This window comes from Equus caballus, chromosome 21 (assembly GCF_041296265.1).
Source record: "Equus caballus isolate H_3958 breed thoroughbred chromosome 21, TB-T2T, whole genome shotgun sequence".
Taxonomy (NCBI): Eukaryota; Metazoa; Chordata; class Mammalia; order Perissodactyla; family Equidae; genus Equus; species Equus caballus.
This window is the reverse complement of record NC_091704.1, coordinates 22,090,834-22,109,512: the sequence shown is the minus strand read 5'-3', so window position 1 is coordinate 22,109,512 and position 18,679 is coordinate 22,090,834. Positions and strand designations below refer to the sequence as shown.

General features: G+C 35.6%; 1 protein-coding gene across 15 annotated transcripts in view; it reads left to right on the top strand.

Moving 5' to 3' along the window:
- Positions 1-10,837, top strand: part of ERBIN (erbb2 interacting protein) — a 135,567-nt gene extending 124,730 nt beyond the window's left edge. For 5 of the 15 annotated variants that reach the window (XM_023625270.2, XM_023625264.2, XM_070245850.1 and 2 more), the window contains 5 exons: positions 1,854-1,973; positions 4,370-4,579; positions 5,688-5,780; positions 6,268-6,342; positions 7,653-10,837. In XM_023625270.2, coding sequence (XP_023481038.2) covers positions 1,854-1,973; positions 4,370-4,579; positions 5,688-5,780; positions 6,268-6,342; positions 7,653-7,760 — 606 coding nt within the window. In that variant the 3' untranslated portion in view covers positions 7,761-10,837. 15 annotated transcript variants of the gene reach the window in all.
- Positions 10,838-18,679: the final 7,842 nt, after the last annotated feature.

Sequence of the window (18,679 nt, the reverse complement as noted above, 5' to 3'; positions counted from 1 at the left end):
GGTAAGAGCAGTCTCCTGGATTCACTTTGCTCTGGCTGAACCTTGTCCATCTTACTCTGCCCTCTGTCACCTGCTACCACTTGGTTTCAGTGTTATGTTATAGTGGCAGCAGTTGTTCTGGAACTTCTCAGTTTGAAACAGTGAGGGGGAAGGGTAATGACTATTAAGGCCTGCATTTCTGGTGCTCATTCCAACTGAAGCCACAGAGTAAAGACCAGGGGCTTTTATTAACTTGGGTAATCCTTATAATCAGCTGGAAAAATTGTTCTTTCCAAATTCTTGTACAGTAGTAGTTTTTGCTTGTTATTCTTAAATTTAGACCCTTTGAGTCTGTTGGATTTTACTTTTTCATTCATAATATACTTATTCTTTTAAAGACTAGATAAACATGGCTGTCCATTCAGGCTTGAGTTTAAACTCCAAGCTGTGAGCTAAGTTGATTATTATGCTTTCTGAAAGCAAATCTCAAAAAACAGAGAAGGAAAATAAAGTATTCATTGCATAAATACACAAAATTAGAAGAAACTACATCTAAAAATGCTAAGCCATAGTTTGAACTAGCAACTAACTACACATGATAGATCTGTGGCAGATATAGTTTCTAAAATTAAATTATAAACCCTCAGGTTTATATGTATCCTGTGGCATGTTGTAATGAAGGAGATTTCAGATTATTTTTCAACATGATGAAGTAGTTTGCATAAGTAACAATAATGCTATTTATCACAATCTCTTTACTTTTCTAAAATATAGCTAGGTGTTTCGAGAACTAAATTAAAATGAAAAATGTAGGCATCTTGCTTGCTAGCATATTTATAAGAAATATTCAGAGATAATGAGATACTGAATCTGTTTTTTCTCTAAAGTTATCAGTGGGATAAACAATAATATAAGGATATTATTTGATGCATAAAAATATAAACTCTAGTTAGTTAATTTTAAAAGCATTTCACCAAACCAGTGCTTTTGAAAATATTGAGCTAATATTAGTATGCCAGAATTACGCTGAAGCAAGTTTTATAAGACTATGTTTCTTGGTACTGCTTGTCATTAAAAAGAAAATCCTGGCCTATAGTTTGCTGGTAAAAGAACAGCAGTTAATTTTTTTACCAAGAAACTTTCTGTAGTGTTCAACAGGAGTATATTTTAGTTGCTCTTAAAATTTGGGACTCTTAACTTGGATTAATAATTAAATTTATTGCTCACATGTTAAAAGCTAGATATTGCTGTAAATAAAACTAAAAGCACTATAAAGAAATAGCTTAACAGTATATATATTCGTATATACTTTTCACACTTACAAGAACAAACATTTTGCCACGTAACTTTGGAAGACTGTTAAGGGTACTAATATTTTTTTTTCGAGTTTTATTAAGAAACAGTTGACGTATAGCATTGTACAGTCACGTGCCACATAATTTTTCAGTCAGCAACAGACCACATATACAACAATGGTCCTGTAAGATTCGTACCATATATCCCAGGTGTGTAAAAGGCTAAACCATCTTGGTCTGTGTAAGTACACTCTATGATGGTCACATAACGACAAGATCGCCTAATGATGCATTTCTCAGAACATATCGCCATTGTTAAGTGCTGCATGACTGTATTAATCCAAGGTGTACATCATGATGCTTTGAGAGATATATATATTGCAAAATGATTACCACAACAAGTTTAGTTAACATCTGTCATAAAGGTACTAATAGTGATGATAATGTTTAATTTGGTTCTTCATCTTTCCATTATCTAGCAGTATTTTTTCCTAATCTCCTCTCAGATATCATCATTAGTTTGATTTTACATCTTAAAGATCATTGTTTGTTTACTTTTTATTTCCCCCTCATGTGAAGCATCCCCAGACATCCTGTCCAGGAGATCCCTGTCAAGATGATGTATTCTTTTCAGGACAGCAGAACTACTCATCAGCTACACTTAGTCACAAAGATGCTCCTCCAGACAGCTTGATGAAAGTAGGTGCTCAGGAAATAAATGAAGTAGTGTCTGTGAGCTTCCTATGCTTTACAGCTTTTGAACTAGAAGTATCATATGTGCTTTAACACTGAAAATACTTTCGTGAGGACTTTTCCCCCTTGATTAGTAAGGATTTATTTTTTAATAATTGAGAAATAGTAAATAGAATTTCGCTCTGCTATTTCTCAAATTATTCCATGGTTTTTTCCCCACTAGAGAATCATTTTGCTTTTTGGGGCGGGGAGGGGGGCGATTTTTATAGTATCACCTACTTATTTTATCATTTGAATCAAAGGCTTTTTGGCATTCCTAATAGTATACCTATTTGGGGAGTTAAAGATTCTTCATTTGAGGAAGTTTTACTGTTACTAAAGGCATTTTAAAATACTTTAAATGTAATTATAAATCACCTTGAAAGACTTTTGTATATGGTAGAATGTTGTACTCTTACTATTTTTGTCACTAAAGCATCACTCATTTTAGAGAGTTTACTTTTCTGTCACCAATGCCAGATAGTTCTTTTCTTTAGTATTCTCCTCAGGTTTTCTTTCTCTTAACTAAATCCCTTACATCCCTAGTATAACCAGATATAATTAGGAAGCTTAGTTATTATATATTATATAAACTTTTACATTGTTCTTGATAGTAGGAACCCATCCATATAAGCTCATACGTGTCCATTTATTTTACCTTTTTTTTTTTTCTGTTTTTCTTTGAATTGAGCTCTGTTACCTAGTCTCTTTTTAATATCCATTTCGTGGTTTGGGTTATTGAGTTCATTTTCAGCTTTTTATTCTCCTGAGCCATCTGCTAATCATAGCTTAATATATTCCATGGGCGTGTTTAACATTGATGTAAAATGTCAGGCACAACCAAGTATCTAGACATCAGGAAGTCGTAATAATGAGTCCGAAGTAATTGTCTAGAGAGTTCTCTCCAGGAGAATAGGAATAAATGATATAAACATGGAGAAAAGCAAGTGCTGTCTACGGGGTTGTGCATAAATAATAAAATAACAGCACAACTGTTTAAATACTCCTCAGCAGACTAATTGCTTGAAATCTACAGTGATCAAGTAGTAAAGAACAACTATTTTTAAAAAAAGATATAGAAATAATATAGCACCTCTTTCTCCTTCCCTCCCACCAGTGTAAGATTTGTCATAGAGTAATACCAGAAAATCATGTATGTTTCCAGACTTCAGAATTAACCAAGTTCCCAAGTATAACACAGTGAAGAAGAGAATTTTTTTAAAGTAAAAATCTTCACCAAAGCCAACCTCTTTGTATCCTTCAGCAAGGCTCACATAAGAGGAGCATGTAGTTCTGAAACTATTGCCATAGTCTTGTGCCAAACTTTTCTACTTTTGGATAATTTTAGGGAAATGGGGCTCAAATATTTCTCTCACAGTTTTTCTGTAATTTCCTTGTGAATGAAGTCACCTTTTTATTAATAATCAACAGTGAAGTTTTAAATGATTGAATAACTTAAACATATTTCTTCTTCTATTAAAAAATCTCTATATGCAAATATTTATAATACAAATGTAACCTCTTATTTTTCAGATAGATTCCTCACACTAACAGAATAAGCTATCAGCCACATTTCCACAAAAGTGATTTTAAGTCTAAAATTCAGATTCAGTCTCTAAAAAATGAGAAGCATTGAAAGAAAGCTAATTCTTTAACAACAGCAAAATCTCAAGTGTTTGATTTAGCTCTGTAAGCAAACCTTGGAATGTCAAGGTTTACTTTTTGTGGTTAATGTTCAATTGTATTAGTATTTAGAGAGTTTAAAAGTGGCTAACTGACAGACACACATGAGGAACAAGTCAATTTTCTATTACATAGCTGACTTGGCTTGTTAATTCTGGAAAGGAAGGAATATAGGTAGAAAAATACACTCAGATTAGGAAAAAATTCTACCACAAAATTAGTTACTTTTGTTTTTAAGAAAAACATCAGCAAATGCATCTTTTGTGTGTGTGTGTGAGAGATTAAGTATAGTATGGAAGGAGATACCCTTTTAATGGGGTTAAGTTTTAAAATTTTGGCATACTGTTACCTTTTTAACATTTGGTTACTGTAACAAAGATAGGTACATTTATATCGAACAGAAAAACAAATAATTTTAAATGTAGATATGACTTACTTTCATTTGAAACTTTCAAAGAATGAATCTATCTGTAAGCACTCAGGCAAGTTTCGAATTAAGACATTACTAGCTTCTTTTTCTTTTAAAAGTGTAAAATTAGAAAAAATAGTGTAAGTGGCGTGATATTGTGTGATTTAGACTGTTAAACTCTAGTGCTTTTGTAATGCTCCAAGAAGAAAATCCAAATTTTGTAATAAGACATTATTATTAGTCATTTTAAGACACTTCGTGTTTTTCTTAGATGCCTTTGGGTAATGGACAGATGGGCCAGCCTCTCAGGCCTCAGGCAAATTATAGTCAAATACATCACCCCCTTCCTCAGGCATCTGTGGCAAGGCATCCCTCTAGAGAACAACTAATTGATTACTTGATGCTGAAAGTGGCCCACCAGCCTCCATATACACAGCCCCATTGTTCTCCTAGACAAGGCCATGAACTGTCAAGGCAAGAGGTAAGAATAATCAAGAATATTTGAAATGTGAGACTAAGCTTTTCATGTATTTTATAGGTTATTTAATTATTAGCAATAAAATCCATATAGAATTTTAATGTAGTTTTTACCATTTTGTTCAAAAGTTTGGTTTCATATTAAATTTATAAGGTGTTCAACTTTGTGGTTTAACTTGACTCTGTGATCCCCCGTTCTGATTACATAGGATGTGGTCTTTTGCTTATGGTTTTTTTCCCTAAAGTGGTTGTTTTTCCAAAACTGGTTGATGATGCTCCAATAATCAGACCCTCTTCAAGAACATAAATAGTAGACCGTTAAACTTGAATGGCATGTTACGGTTTGCTATTGTCATTTGACATTCAGCTTTTGAAACTTGACAAGTCTCCAAACTACTTTGGGAATTACATCTTACAAAGTACTTAGAAAGTCACTAGTCATATATTGATACATTTTGATAGTTTATTGGTAAAATAATATTATGAGAAACTTAGGTGGAGAACAGATGCTTTATTAATTTTGGATTGCTCTCTGGGCAAAGGGAGTGTTTAGGAACAAAAGTTTAGTTTTTGCATCTTTCCTGATAGCTTGGTTATAAAAAATATTATCAATTCATCATCAGTCCTGACTCCTTTGAAGCATATAAACAGATTCAGGAAATAAGGAGTTAATATCCAACAACCACCCAGGAATCTTTCAGATACTGTACGAAATATGCAATAGAGAGAGATGCTATGTAATTTAAATATTTCACAAATGGAAACTGATGATAAAATACATGTTTTGTGTGTATGCGCTATGTCGTTAAAATCCATGACGTCTAAAAAATAGAATAGGGTCTACATTAATTAGGTTGCCTATCCTCATTAGACAACAGTAGATTAAGTTAGGAGCTATGCTTATAATCCCAGCTGTGCCTTTAACTCACTAACTCATTAACATAATATTGTCATAGTTTCACCTCATGTGCCTAAATATTTATTTTAGATGAATCCTCACACATTTATGTTTACTTAGCTTTAATTTACCAGTATTTAAATATGGGTGTTATTGCATTGTAGCTTTTTCTAAGATAGTAATAATAGTTTATTTTATTTTCATGTTAACTCAGATTCGAGTGAGAGTTGAAAAGGATCCAGAACTTGGATTTAGCATATCAGGAGGTGTTGGGGGAAGAGGAAACCCATTCAGACCTGATGACGATGTGAGTTTTGTTCATATATCCTTGAAATTCCCATAAAGTTTTATTCACTAATTTAATACCTCTTATACATAAGTAAAAATCTGACAGATATTTATATAAATCTAGACAGGCATCACTTTTTGACTTCCCTCTGTATTGTTCAGCTTTTTGTTTTGAAATGTAATCAGTTCAAATTAATTGTTTGCAGAATAAAAATTAACCAAAATTTTTAATTTTTATCATATTGTGAAGTGATTTTTAATTTTATTACTTTTCTGCATATCTATAGAAGTAACTTCATCACTTTAACAGAAATCACTCTAGTAAAGTCAGAATTACCAGGGGCAAAAATCACATAGGATTGTCAGAATATTACTCAGAGAAAAGAGGGAGAAGACTTGTGCCACGACTCAGATATTTGCCTACTGTGAAAGAAAGATTTCTCTGTGGCACTCCGTTATTTATTTTATTTTCCATTGAATAATTATCTTTTTTGTTGTTATTAAAGGGTATATTTGTAACAAGGGTACAGCCTGAAGGACCAGCATCAAAGTTATTGCAACCAGGTGATAAAATTATTCAGGTAACTAAGATACATCTTTTCTATTATTTATTTTTCATTTTATAGCATCTACCTCCTCATCAAGGAATTATTAAATGCCGGATTTGAAAATAAACATTTTATGAAATTTATCTTTAAATATTTGTGAATGAAAACAGTAGTATTTCTTATAGGCTACTCCTGGTGCTTTTTTTTTTTGGTGAGGAAGATTTACCTTGAGCTAACTTCCATTGCCAATCCTCCTCTTTTTTCTGCTGGAGGAAGTTTAGCCCTGAGCTAACATCTCTGCCAGTCTTCCCCTACATTGTATGTGGGATGCCTCTACCGCATGACTGATGAGTGCAGTAGGTCCGCACCCGGGATCCAAACTTGTGATTCCGGGCCGCTGAAGCACAGTGTCCAGAACTTTAACCACTTGGCCATGGGGCCAGCCCCCTCTAGTGCTTTCATAGTTTAAAATATTTCCACCTTAGGGGTGGGCCCAGTGGCGCAGCGGTTGGGTGCACACGTTCCGCTTCAGCGGCCCTGGGTTCGCCGGTTCAGATCCTGGGTGCAGACATGGCACCACTTGGCAGGCCATGCTGTGGCAGGCGTGCCACATATAAAGTAGAAGAAGATGGCACGGATGTTAGCTCAGGGCCAGTCTTCCTCAGCAAAAAAGAGGAGGATTGGCAGCAGTTAGCTCAGGGCTAATCTTCCTCAAAAAAAAAAAATGTCCACCTTGTACCTTGGAAAATCATACTGGTATTGTTGAATACATTGTTTGATATGTCTTAGCCTTTTGTTTAAGTTCAGGAATGTTAACTTCTATAAGATGAGATGATAAAAGAATCTTCTCTGTGTGTTACAATAATTAAGGGATTTAATTCATGTGAAATACTTAGAATTGTGTGTCTGGTATACAGTAAGACCTCAATAAATGTTTAACTTAAATTATGAGAAGTGTAGTTTTGCTGATCTGATGGCTCTAAGGCAAAGAGAAGATCAGGCCTTGCCCTCTGCTACCGTTGTAACTTTGGTGACCTCAGTTGCATGTTATTGCATATTCACGGCACCATGTCTGACACTTTGTCTCAGACAAGTGATTCCTGATGACAGGTTGCTACATAGGAATCATCTGAAAATGTGGGCAAGATACGGGTTCCTGGGTCCCACCTTCAGAGATTTCATTTTCATAGATGTGGAGTAGGGCCTGGGAGTCCAGAAGTTGTTTTAATTGCCAAAATGATTCTTATTTTCTGCCAGGTATGTGTGCTACCTGGCTGAACTTTAAATGCAAATAAATTACTATGAAACGTTTTTCTTAAAAGCCTTTTTCTTCTTTGTTCTAGGCTAATGGCTACAGTTTTATCAATATTGAACATGGACAAGCAGTGTCCTTGCTAAAAACTTTCCAGAACACAGTAGAACTCATCATTGTCCGAGAGGTTTCCTCATAAGAACTGAGGACATAGCGGGGGGAAGACAGAGCAAGATTTATTGGAAGAGACTTGCAGGGGAAATTAATATTTTGACTATTTTTATATATAAGATGAACTCAAAAAATTATGTTCACATTTGTACATTAATGAAATAATGGAACTTGTGGTTAGAGGGAAAGAACCACTGTACAGTATATAGGGGAGACGGTTGAATTCATAGCATATAAAGCTTCTTGTTAGGTTTCTAAACATAGCAATCAAGGCTACAAAAACAAACATATGTTGTTTTTGTATAGATTGTAGGTTTATTTTTGGATTTCATAAACATGACTGAACTCTGTGCAAGGCTCTAGTTAGCCTTGATTGTAGCCCAGAGACAGATGGCAGAGCTGTCTATCTCATAGCTTTTATGCCCTTATTTTTATTCAACTGGTATTAATGTTTTTCTGCTGAAACTACTTTTTTTTTTTTTTTTTTAATGTGGGCAAGAGATTTGAAGTGTTGGCTTTTGCTATGTGCATATTGAGTTGAAGAGTGAGTAGGTGAAGGTGGTGCTGGTGGGTTCACTTTCCAAGGCCAGATTAAAACAGTTAATTCCTATAAAAAATCTGGAAGCAAAGAATGAAGAAACAGCTGTCTGTTAGTATGTTTTTATTAATAGAATAATGCAATAAAAAATGTAATGTCTTTTTAAAGAAATAAAAAGACGATAATTGTGTTTTATGAGCTCCACAGGATTTGTTCTTATCGTAGCCATTGACTATACATTTGCCACTGGTGATTCAATTTTTTTAATTTTTTAGTCACAGGAAGTTTTTAACTCTATGGAGTAAATGCATGTCCCTGCATTTTCTGTGATCTGGAAATCCCTTGATTTTTTGCAAATGGTAGTACTTGCAATCTGTTTTTATAATTAGTACTCCATTTTAATCTTAATTTATAATTTTTATCTTAAGCAGCAAATTAAAGTGGCCAGTTTTAAGACGGTGTTGCTGTAACACAAAATGTAAGAAAATTTAGGAAAGCCTCTTGATTTTGTTTGGCCTCACATTGCCTTGGTAAAGTAAAAGGAAACAGTACGCATGGAGCTAGGAAACCAAAGCAAGTTTGTGAAACTGGCACAGTGATAGAGAATTGCTGTGGAGAGTTGTAGAGCAAAGGGATGGGTCCTTCGGGCCTGCCAGTCTGTAAAGGTGTTCAAATAAAGGGCTGTTCCTACAGGTAACGTTAAATGTGAACTTGACACTTCAGAGTCTTCGAAGGGTTTCTCAGTGTATCAGTGTAATAGCGTGTTGCCACCACCTGCCTTTGTTCCTTGTTAGTGTAACAAATGTTGATAGAGGTTTATTAATTTTGTTTATCCAAACCATTAATTTTGTTTTTGTTCTATGTAATCAAATAAAATTTGAGTAACATGCAAGGGTAAGAATCAATGCATGGTTATTTGGACCAGAAAAAAGTGCCATAGAAGACCAATAACTGTTCTTAGCCGAGGCTAGTCTGGAGCCTTTCATTAGAGCAATATTCAGTTATTGCAATTCACTTTGAATTACTAAGAAATATAATTTTGGAATTTTTAATCTGTTATCCTTTGTTCTTCAATCTTGTTTTAATTAAGACTTTTATAGGACTAGCAGAAACAGCAATCTACATTGTTTTTGCAAAAGAGAGTTGGACTTGTTCCTTTCTTGCTAGTCAGAGTTAATAGGCAGTACTTTTAAAAAGATGTGAACTCAAATATTGCACTTCTGGAGATGTTATCAATTGGTTATTGTACTGTATAGTTTTAATAATTTTGATTGAAACCCTTTAACAACAACTCTTTGTAAATTTTATCTCATTTTAGTTGATTTTCAGTACTATTTACATAGGAATTGATTTTTATGGATATAGTAGAAGAAATGTGCTGTATTTTGATAAAATTCATTTATTGTATGTGTGTTGTAATCTCTTAAAAAAAAAAGAATGACAAACAGCTTCTTTAAGACAAGGCTCGGTGTTCCCTTTATTCATAGTTTATTTTAAAATAATTTTGGTATCAAAAGATATTCACATTTTTTCTTGGTTTCAGTTTTTTAGAGTCACATTCTGCTTTTAATAAGGAATACATAAAATCGGTATAATTATGACGTTTTCAACTACTTTACCTTGAATCAGATACCCAGAGTGTAATTTTGGAAAAGGAAATAAGCCACAAAGAACAACTGATTTGTCAGTGGTCTAACCTTAAGTTAATTGTCTGTATATTATATTGAAATAGTACTAGGGCAACAGGTGTTATATGCACTAGTATTTTATTCTACTCTAGTTAATTAAAATTTTTTTAATGTTCTTGTAACACGAAGTTGAGTAAGAAAGTTTACCAAGAGGAGTAATGTGATACATGATATGATATAAAAACCTAAAAGCATAAAAGTTCTTCACTTAATAGTCAAAGTTTTCTTCCAAAATACTGGAAAATTAAATAAAAAGAACTCTTAATTAGATCTTTTGTTTTGGCAATGATAAAGTTTCAAGATTTGAATAAAAGAGTAATAATTTAAATCTTTTGAGGAAATAGAGAAGACGTTTTTAGTTTCTATATTACTGAGTAATTTGTAGTTAAGGCCCATACCTATAACTGACTTTATTTTAATAAGTATTATGTAGCAAACCATCAAGACCAAAACTGTCTTATTTTTAAGTGTTTAAAATTGACCATCCTAAAATTTTAAACCATTAAAAATATGTTCAGAGTAGTTTATGTAGTACAGAATTGTTTACACAAACTAAAGTTATATGCTGATTCATTAAGAAATCATCAGTTCATCTGAATCCTGAAATTCTAAAATTCCCTACATATTTATTTTGTAAATATTTTTCTGACTTCTTTGGACTTGAAGATGTGTATATACTTGAAAAATTCTTTAAACACAAACATTGCCATAAACAGAACTAAACTTTCAAGTATTAATTTGCTGTGCTTAAAAGAAAATCCCATTAGCAGCTATGTAATATTTTTTGTCAATCAGCATTTATAAAACATTCCAGATTTTTGTATATATCTAGATTGTTTGAAGTAACAGTCAATAGGTAATAAACTAATGCTGTTTAAAGTTGTGTGATTTATTTTATGAAATTCAGGGTGAGAAAGATTGCGATAAAAAGGTATACAACTGTTTTCTTTGACCATTTAAACTCTTGTGTTTCTGGGTATGGAGGAAGTGTAGTTTACCTTAAATTATTTTTATTTCTAAAGGAAGCCTTTGGGATGGCAAGTGTTTTCTGGTTAAAGATTGGTGATCAGTCAAATCCATTTGAAAGGGTATTTTTAAAATTCTTTCCTTTGAAGTTCTTATTTACTTATCCTTTTGGTTTAATGTATAGTAAATAGATTTCTTATAAAAGAAACATTGAAATCAAAATAATTTTATGTTTCATCAAAAGCATTAATGAATACACATAATTGATGATGTACAGTCATGCACTACATAACCATGTTTTGGTCAATGATGGACCGCACATATGACAGTGGTCCCATAAGATCAGTACCATAGAGCCTAGGTTTGTAGTAGGCTATACTATCTATTGTGTAAGTACACTCTGTGACGTTTGCACAACAATGCAGTTGCCTAATGGCACACTTCTCAGAATGTATCCCCATCGTTAAGTGATGCGTGACTGTACAAGGGGACAAGATACCACGTTTTAAAAATGTAATCTAGATGAATTAGGCAGCCAGCTCAAACCTTCAGGTATTCCCTTTGTTTCTAACAGCTGAGAAAACGTTGTCCATCTTATATCTAAAGCTGCGGTTTCTTTACCTCTGCAGAATTTTTAAGCCCAGGGGATAGTAAGCATAGTCAGTCACGTTTTGGAAAACTCTTAAGAGAATGCTGTTTTTTTAGGACTCTTTGTGAAGCAATTTGTAAGATTAAAACTTATGGTTTCAAAAAATATACGGTCTTAAAATCCAAGCACCTGAGAAGCCCATTCTAAACTGTGAGAAAGTTTATTCAGGGAAAACCCCTCAGTAGAATGTCCTCAGATTTTCTTTAGAGAACAGTTAAGGTACTCCTGAACATTTCTGTAGGATTGTTAGGAAAGAGGCTGAAAAAATGATCCTATTGTACAATTTCCTTTTCAAATGTAGCGACTAGGGACAGTTATGATCTCCCATGGGATTTCACGTGGAGGGTCTAGCTTCCTAATCATCTCTCAATCTCATTTCAGGATGAAATATGAGAAGCTCATGTATCAGTGATAAAGGAAGAAATCCAACTTTAAAATTATGGCCCTCCCCTGGTTATTTAATAAAACTATTTTTATTTTGCATGAAAAGTATTAAGTCTGTAAATGTTTGTCCTGAGTCAACCTCCCTTAAATCTAATCAAATCAGTTTTGTTCCTCCAAGGCACAGCTTTAGAAGGATCCGTTTTTAGTGTGCTCTTCTCAACTAATTTAAAATAGACTAAATATTGAAGAAATGAAATAAAAATTTAAATTGAAGAAAAATTAATGCATGGAGTGGATTTTTAGGATGGATGACTGTCGGGCTCCCCATTTTCACGAAGGATAAACCTAATACTCTCTAAGAACTAATGTCATCCCAGAATGGATATTAAAACAGCTTTCACATTTGGATCAATCCTTCAAGGAGCGTTCATTTTCTCAAGAACAGGAGGAACCATGTGCAGGCTTAACTGGCACAAAGTAAATTGTTCAAGATTGCATGCTGCCACAGGCTTTAAGCTCCACCTCCGATCCACATTCCAGGAAGTGACAGAACAGATTATTATTTAATACTATAATAGGTAAAAGTATTATTTAGTCTCCACAGTTCTGCAAAATGAGTGCACTGGATAGATAAATTTAGAGGAATTCTTGGAAGACCTAGGGCAGATAGGGCCAGAAAATTCTACCAAGAAAGGTGAATTTGGCTTCAGGGATGCCTCAAAAGTAGAGACAGGATAAAAGATCAAGAAAGAATTCTAGATAATGGTTGGGGTACTGACTGCATCATAAGAAATTGGTTAGGACAACTACCTTTTTAAAAATGCCATGCAGGGGCTGGCCCCGTGGCCGAGCGGTTAAGTTCTTGCGCTCTGCTTCGGCGGCCCAGGGATTCACCAGTTCGAATCCTGGGCGTGGACATGGCACTGCTCATCAAGCCATGCCGAGGTGGCACCCCACATGCCACAACTAGAAGGACCCACAACTAAAAATACACAACTATGTATCCGGGGGCTTTGGGAGAAAAAGGAAAAATAAAATCTTTAAAAAAAAAAAATGCCATGCGGTGTGCAGGATGTCTGGCTGAAGGCAGGAGCAATCAGCATGGATGCTTAGACTAGAAAGGAAAACCAGTACAGCCATTTTGAGGTGGTGTGGCCTACCCAGTTTCATGTCCTTCCTTTTGCCCACCATCAGTGCAGATAGTTTGCGGTAAGCAAGCAACATTCTCAGGCAAGCTTTTACTAAGATGAGGACAATAGTTACTGAACATCTGAAGAAAAGCAATACCATGAAGAAAGTCACCAAACAAGCAAAAACATCCAAAGAGATTTAAAACTGTCTTCTGAAGGATAAGTGAGAATACTGAATTTGCAAACCAAACTTATGAAAGCATTTAAATATCTTTGAAATATCATGTTAAGTTTGTCACAAATTCAACAGCTGTGCTGAAGAGTAGGAAGGTTACATCTAAAGAGCAAATCAGTGAGCTCTTTGGTTTTGGAGTCCATAGAATGTAATGCGGACGACTTAAGAAATTGAAAGTGGGAAATGAGACATGAAGGAAAGTATCCATGTTCCAACATGGAACCTATAGGAATTCGAAGGGAGAAGGAATGGTATGAATACAGAATGAAGGAAAAAAATACGCAAGAAAATTTCCTAGAGCTGAAGCACAACAAAGGTGCTCAGACCGAATGGGTCCATTCATAACCAAACAAAACTATAATCATGCACACACTTCTAGATATATCTTCATGACATTTCAGATCAGGTATAAAGAACATCCTGCGAAGTTCCAAAATGTGAAGGAAATTACTTGCAAAGTGAGAAAAATCAGACTGATATCAGAACTTTGATCAGCAAGTTTGGATGCAAGGATAGAGTAAAGCAATATATCCAAAACGAAAGTATTAAAAGTCAGAGGGTGAAATAGACAGTGTCAGGAATTCAAGGTCTCAAAATTTACTTCCCACAAAACTTCCCCAAAAATGTATTGGAATATATTTGAATGAAATGAGAAATAAATCTCAAAAGGAGATTTCGGATCCAAGAAATAATGTTGACCAAAACGCACATGTAGTGGAGCAGAAATGTGTAATTAGTATTGATAGCAAATAAGAATGTGGATGTAAAAATACTTGATGATCTTTACAAGTGAGAAGAGAGACTTTTTCTAAGAGAAACTATACATATCGGTTAATTTTAAGTTCTTATAAAAAAGTCTAAGTTGGAATTCATGGGGTGAATAATGATTACACAAAGAATAAATATTTAGTATTATGTGTTTTTACAAATAAATGCAATAGGCTGTAGATTTTCTTTTGTCACAATGGTGTATATATGCATGGTTTGACTCCACTGCATTTGACTTGCCCATTTTTCTCGTGGTGAACACCTGTGATGCCTCCACTTCACCTCCCTGCTGCCATAAACACCACGGTGGTATCATTCATGTCATTTTTTTAACCTAAGTGAAAATTTCTCCAGAATACATACTTAGGAGTACGGTTGCTAGGTCATAGATACTATTATTTTCACTAAGTACTGCTAACGTCCTTTGCAGAAAGTCTGCATCAGTTTATACTTTGACTCGCTAAACATGGATCTCATTTCCCCACATATGTGCAAATAGTATTATGTGACTTTCTACCTTTCGTATATTTGATGAATATAACTGTATTTTGACAGTTTAAATTTCATTCCTTTGATTACTGACAAGTACCTATACTTGTTAGCCATTATGCTTTACCATTCTGTAATTTTCCTATTCTTTTTGCCCATTTTTCTGATGTTTTTAAGACTGATTCATAGGAGTTCCTTGTCTATTCCAGATATTACTCTCCTGTCATTTTAAACATTGCAAATATCTTCTCTTAGTCCACACTCTGTTTACCTTTGTTTATGGTGTCCTTTGTTTAATAAAAAAAAGTTGAACATAGATGAAGACAAATCTATCATTTATGATTCATTATTCTTGTCTTCTCCATTCCTGAGTCAAAAGGCTGTTTTCCCATATTTATTTCTATTAGCTATATATATTTACTTTGTTCGATTTTACTTTATTTTGTGTGTGTGTGAGGAAGATTGTCGCTGAGCTAACATCTGTGCCGAGCTTCCTCTATTTTGTATGGGGGACGCTGCCACAAAATGGCTTGACAAGCAATGCTAGATCCGCATCCGGGATCTGAACCTGCGAACCCTGGGCCGCCAAAGTGGAGTGCACGAACTTAACCACTACACCACCGGGCCGCCCCTGTATTTACTATTAATGCTGAGATTTTAATCCACCTGGAGTCCACTGTTGTATATGGTGTAAAATTGAGGTCAAGCTCCATGTTTTCTCTATATCATTTACTAAACAAGCCTATTTCTTCCTATTGGTCTGAGATGCAATCTTTGTTATATATCAGGTACCCATGCATACACACGCTTTCTGAGCTCTCTATAGTGTTCTTTTGGTCTGTTTTTCTGCTCCTCCATCTGTACCATTTTTTTCCCGGCAAATTTGAAAGTTTTATAATGAATACCTACCATCTAGATTCTTATATTAACATTTTTCTATATTTCCTTTGATGTACTGTTACTTTTATAACTAAAACTTTGCATATATCCTAATGTCTGATGGCAGTGAATCGCAAGCTTTACCACGTCGGTCGCCTGGAGGGCTTGTCGGGCCCACCCACAGAGCTTTTGATTAAGTCAGTCTGGGTTGGTGTCCAAGAATTTCGATTTCTAGCCACTTTCTGAGTGATGCTGAGGCTGGGGTCAGGGGGAGAACAGAGAATCACTATCTTCGCTCTTTGCTCCTGTTTTTCAAAATTGGCTCAGGTATATGTACGTTTTTATTTTTCCATGTACATTTCAGAGTAAGTTTGTTAGCACTGATTATTCTGGCCATGATGGATTTATTTTCACTCCTGAAATCACCAAAAACAGACAAAATGTATGAAATAATGATTTTCAAAATACTGCACATCAGGAAATAAAGGATGGTGATCCCTGAGGTACAGAGTGAAAAAAGTGGTAAGCCCTATGATTGTCCCCAGCTTACTACTAGAGAATTTCCAGGCCATGGAGCATGAAGGAGGAGCCCAGACAAGCCTGTCAGACTCCCCAAATTGAGGAGGTAGAACTAAGAGTCCAGGGAAACCAAGGGAGGTACAGTTCACAGGGCAGAATAATGGAAAGGAGAGAGTTGCAAAGAGAGAGAATTTCAGAGAGGGTCCACTTTGTGAACTCAGCTGAGTACTCATCAGCACGTGTGTGGTGTGTGAAGAAAGTCCTCAGAGCAGGGTAAAGAACTGCCTGAAAGGATCTGAGATAACAGTGACCTGCACTTGCAGGTGACAGAGCCCTCTGCTCACAAAGAGGAGTAAAAATGCCTGTTTCCATCAGCAAGCATGGAAAACCTCAAGATTCACAGGTGTCAGGTAGTATACACAGAAAAGTCTGGTCTCAGGAATGGGAAATGATTAGCCCTGGATTAAACACTGCTCCAGAACCACTGGAATTGATTTTCCACAGTTGGATGCTTTGATTCCCTTCTCTTTATCTTTTGTGAATCCACTGCAGGTTTTTGCTTTGTAGTTATCGTGTGGCTTACATAAAACATCTTATAGAGATAGTCTATTTTAAGCTGCTAACCCCTTTCCTGGAAAATTCACAAATGTGTGGAAATTAAACAACGCATTCTTGAACTATTAATGGGTCAAGGAAGAAATCAAAAGGGAAATAAAAATATATCATGGTGAAATTGTAGAAGCACTCTCGCTAAACACAGCAGAAAAGGAAGATACCCATTATTACCACCACTACTCAACACTGTAGTGTGATCCTAGCTAAAGTAATAAATAAGTAAATAAATTGAGTATAGATTTTGGAAAAATAGAGAACATGTTTTTCCATACAGCATCATAATCTACCTAGAAATTTTTTTTTAATGTATTTAACAGAACTTTTTTTAGAATTAATAAGAGACTTCAGCCAAAATCAACATGGTGGGTGATTGGTCATAATTGATTGGACCGCCTTCTCAAATCAGACTAATCAGATTCCCCTTCTCAAGAATTCAGAATTGGGGTAGTGATTCTAGACAGTTAGTAGCAGGTACTGGACTTGTGTAAACGTGGAAAGTAGGGGCTAAAATTTCTATTGTAGTAAAGCCGTTTTCTATAGTATGCTTTGAGAAGCTGAAAAAGTAGAGAGAAGAATGAAGTAGACCCAGAAGGAAACATTACACAGAGATTGAGAGGTTTCCAGCTACTAGTTTCAGTTCCTGATAAAACCCAATTAATACCCTTGGATTCTGGGAGTTTCCTCTACATCCACACTAAAAATCCTCTCGTTTTCTGCCAAAGCTCATTTGAATGGGTTTCTGTTTTGTGCAACTCAGTGATCTATGAGACCATCCAAACAAAGGCTCAGAAGATATGGACTATTCAGGGAATGGTGGCATGAAGCTCTTGGGTTGGAGAGCACCAGGAAGTTCAAATGTGATCATTTACCAGAAAATAAAATCTTTGACAATAAGACCCTGCCTCCTACACTTTTAACCCTTCTCAGGCCCTAAACTCTGAGAGCAAAGGCTGACATCAGAACAAGAGCTCCATTTTCACCATCAAAAATGGGGTCAGAAAACACTTCTATGCCAAGATTTAATACAGCTCCTGGAAATATTAGGGTGAGGCTCTAGCCTCTCTCTAAGTACCCACACCCCCAACTAAGATATGACTAGTGTGGTAGGCAGAATTCTAACATGGCCTCCATGATTCCTGACCCCTGGAGTCCACATCTTTGTGTAATCCCTTCCCCTGGAGTACAGGGAGAACCTGTGACTTGTTTCTAATCAATAGAATATGGCAAAAGTGTAGGAATTTTGTGGATGAAATTAAGATACGTAATCAGTTGACTTTGAGTGAATCAAAAAGGAGATTATCCTGTATAGATGCACCCTAATCAGATGAGACCTTTAAAAGAGAGTCAAGCCCAGAATGATGTCAACAAATGGTGGAATAGGGAGCCCTAGACCCTCATTCTTCCATGGAGACACAGATTTAACAACAATACATGGACCGAACACCTATGTGAGAAATTGAGAAACCAGTTAAATGGTTCCTCACCCCGGGCAAACACAAAGCCAACCATGTCAAATCCTAGTAGGAAAATTTGGGGCAATGCATCTTGCCAGAGCCCCCTCATGCTGTGCAGTGTGACTAGGAGATAACCCCCAACTACCTTCTACTCCCTGGGGAGAAGAAGGAGTAGAATGTACATCCAACATTCTAACTCTTAGGGAGTGCAGCCTGAGGGACTGGTTTCTGTCTTACCTGAATCCATGCACTGACAGGAATGAGGTGCAAGGTTGGGGGTCTCTAAAAACAGACATCAATGCACACCAGAGCCTATAATACCACAGACAGACATTAGGTGGGGCTCTAGTACCACCACTTATTATAGCACCAGAGAGTCCCAGTATTGCAAATAGACACTAGGGAGAACTCCTGAGTAAAAACCAGCAAACTTCTTCAATTAGGAGATTACACAAATAGCCTGGAGAAGATGCATTCATAGAAAACGCTTGGGAGGTCTCCAGAATCTCTAGCCATGTTGAGTGGAGAGTGTATTCCCTATACAAAACCAGACTGCAAGTCTGAGAGAGGAGGCTGATTCTTCAAATGCCAAAATCCCAACAAAAAAACATGCAGAGAAACAAGGAAACATGG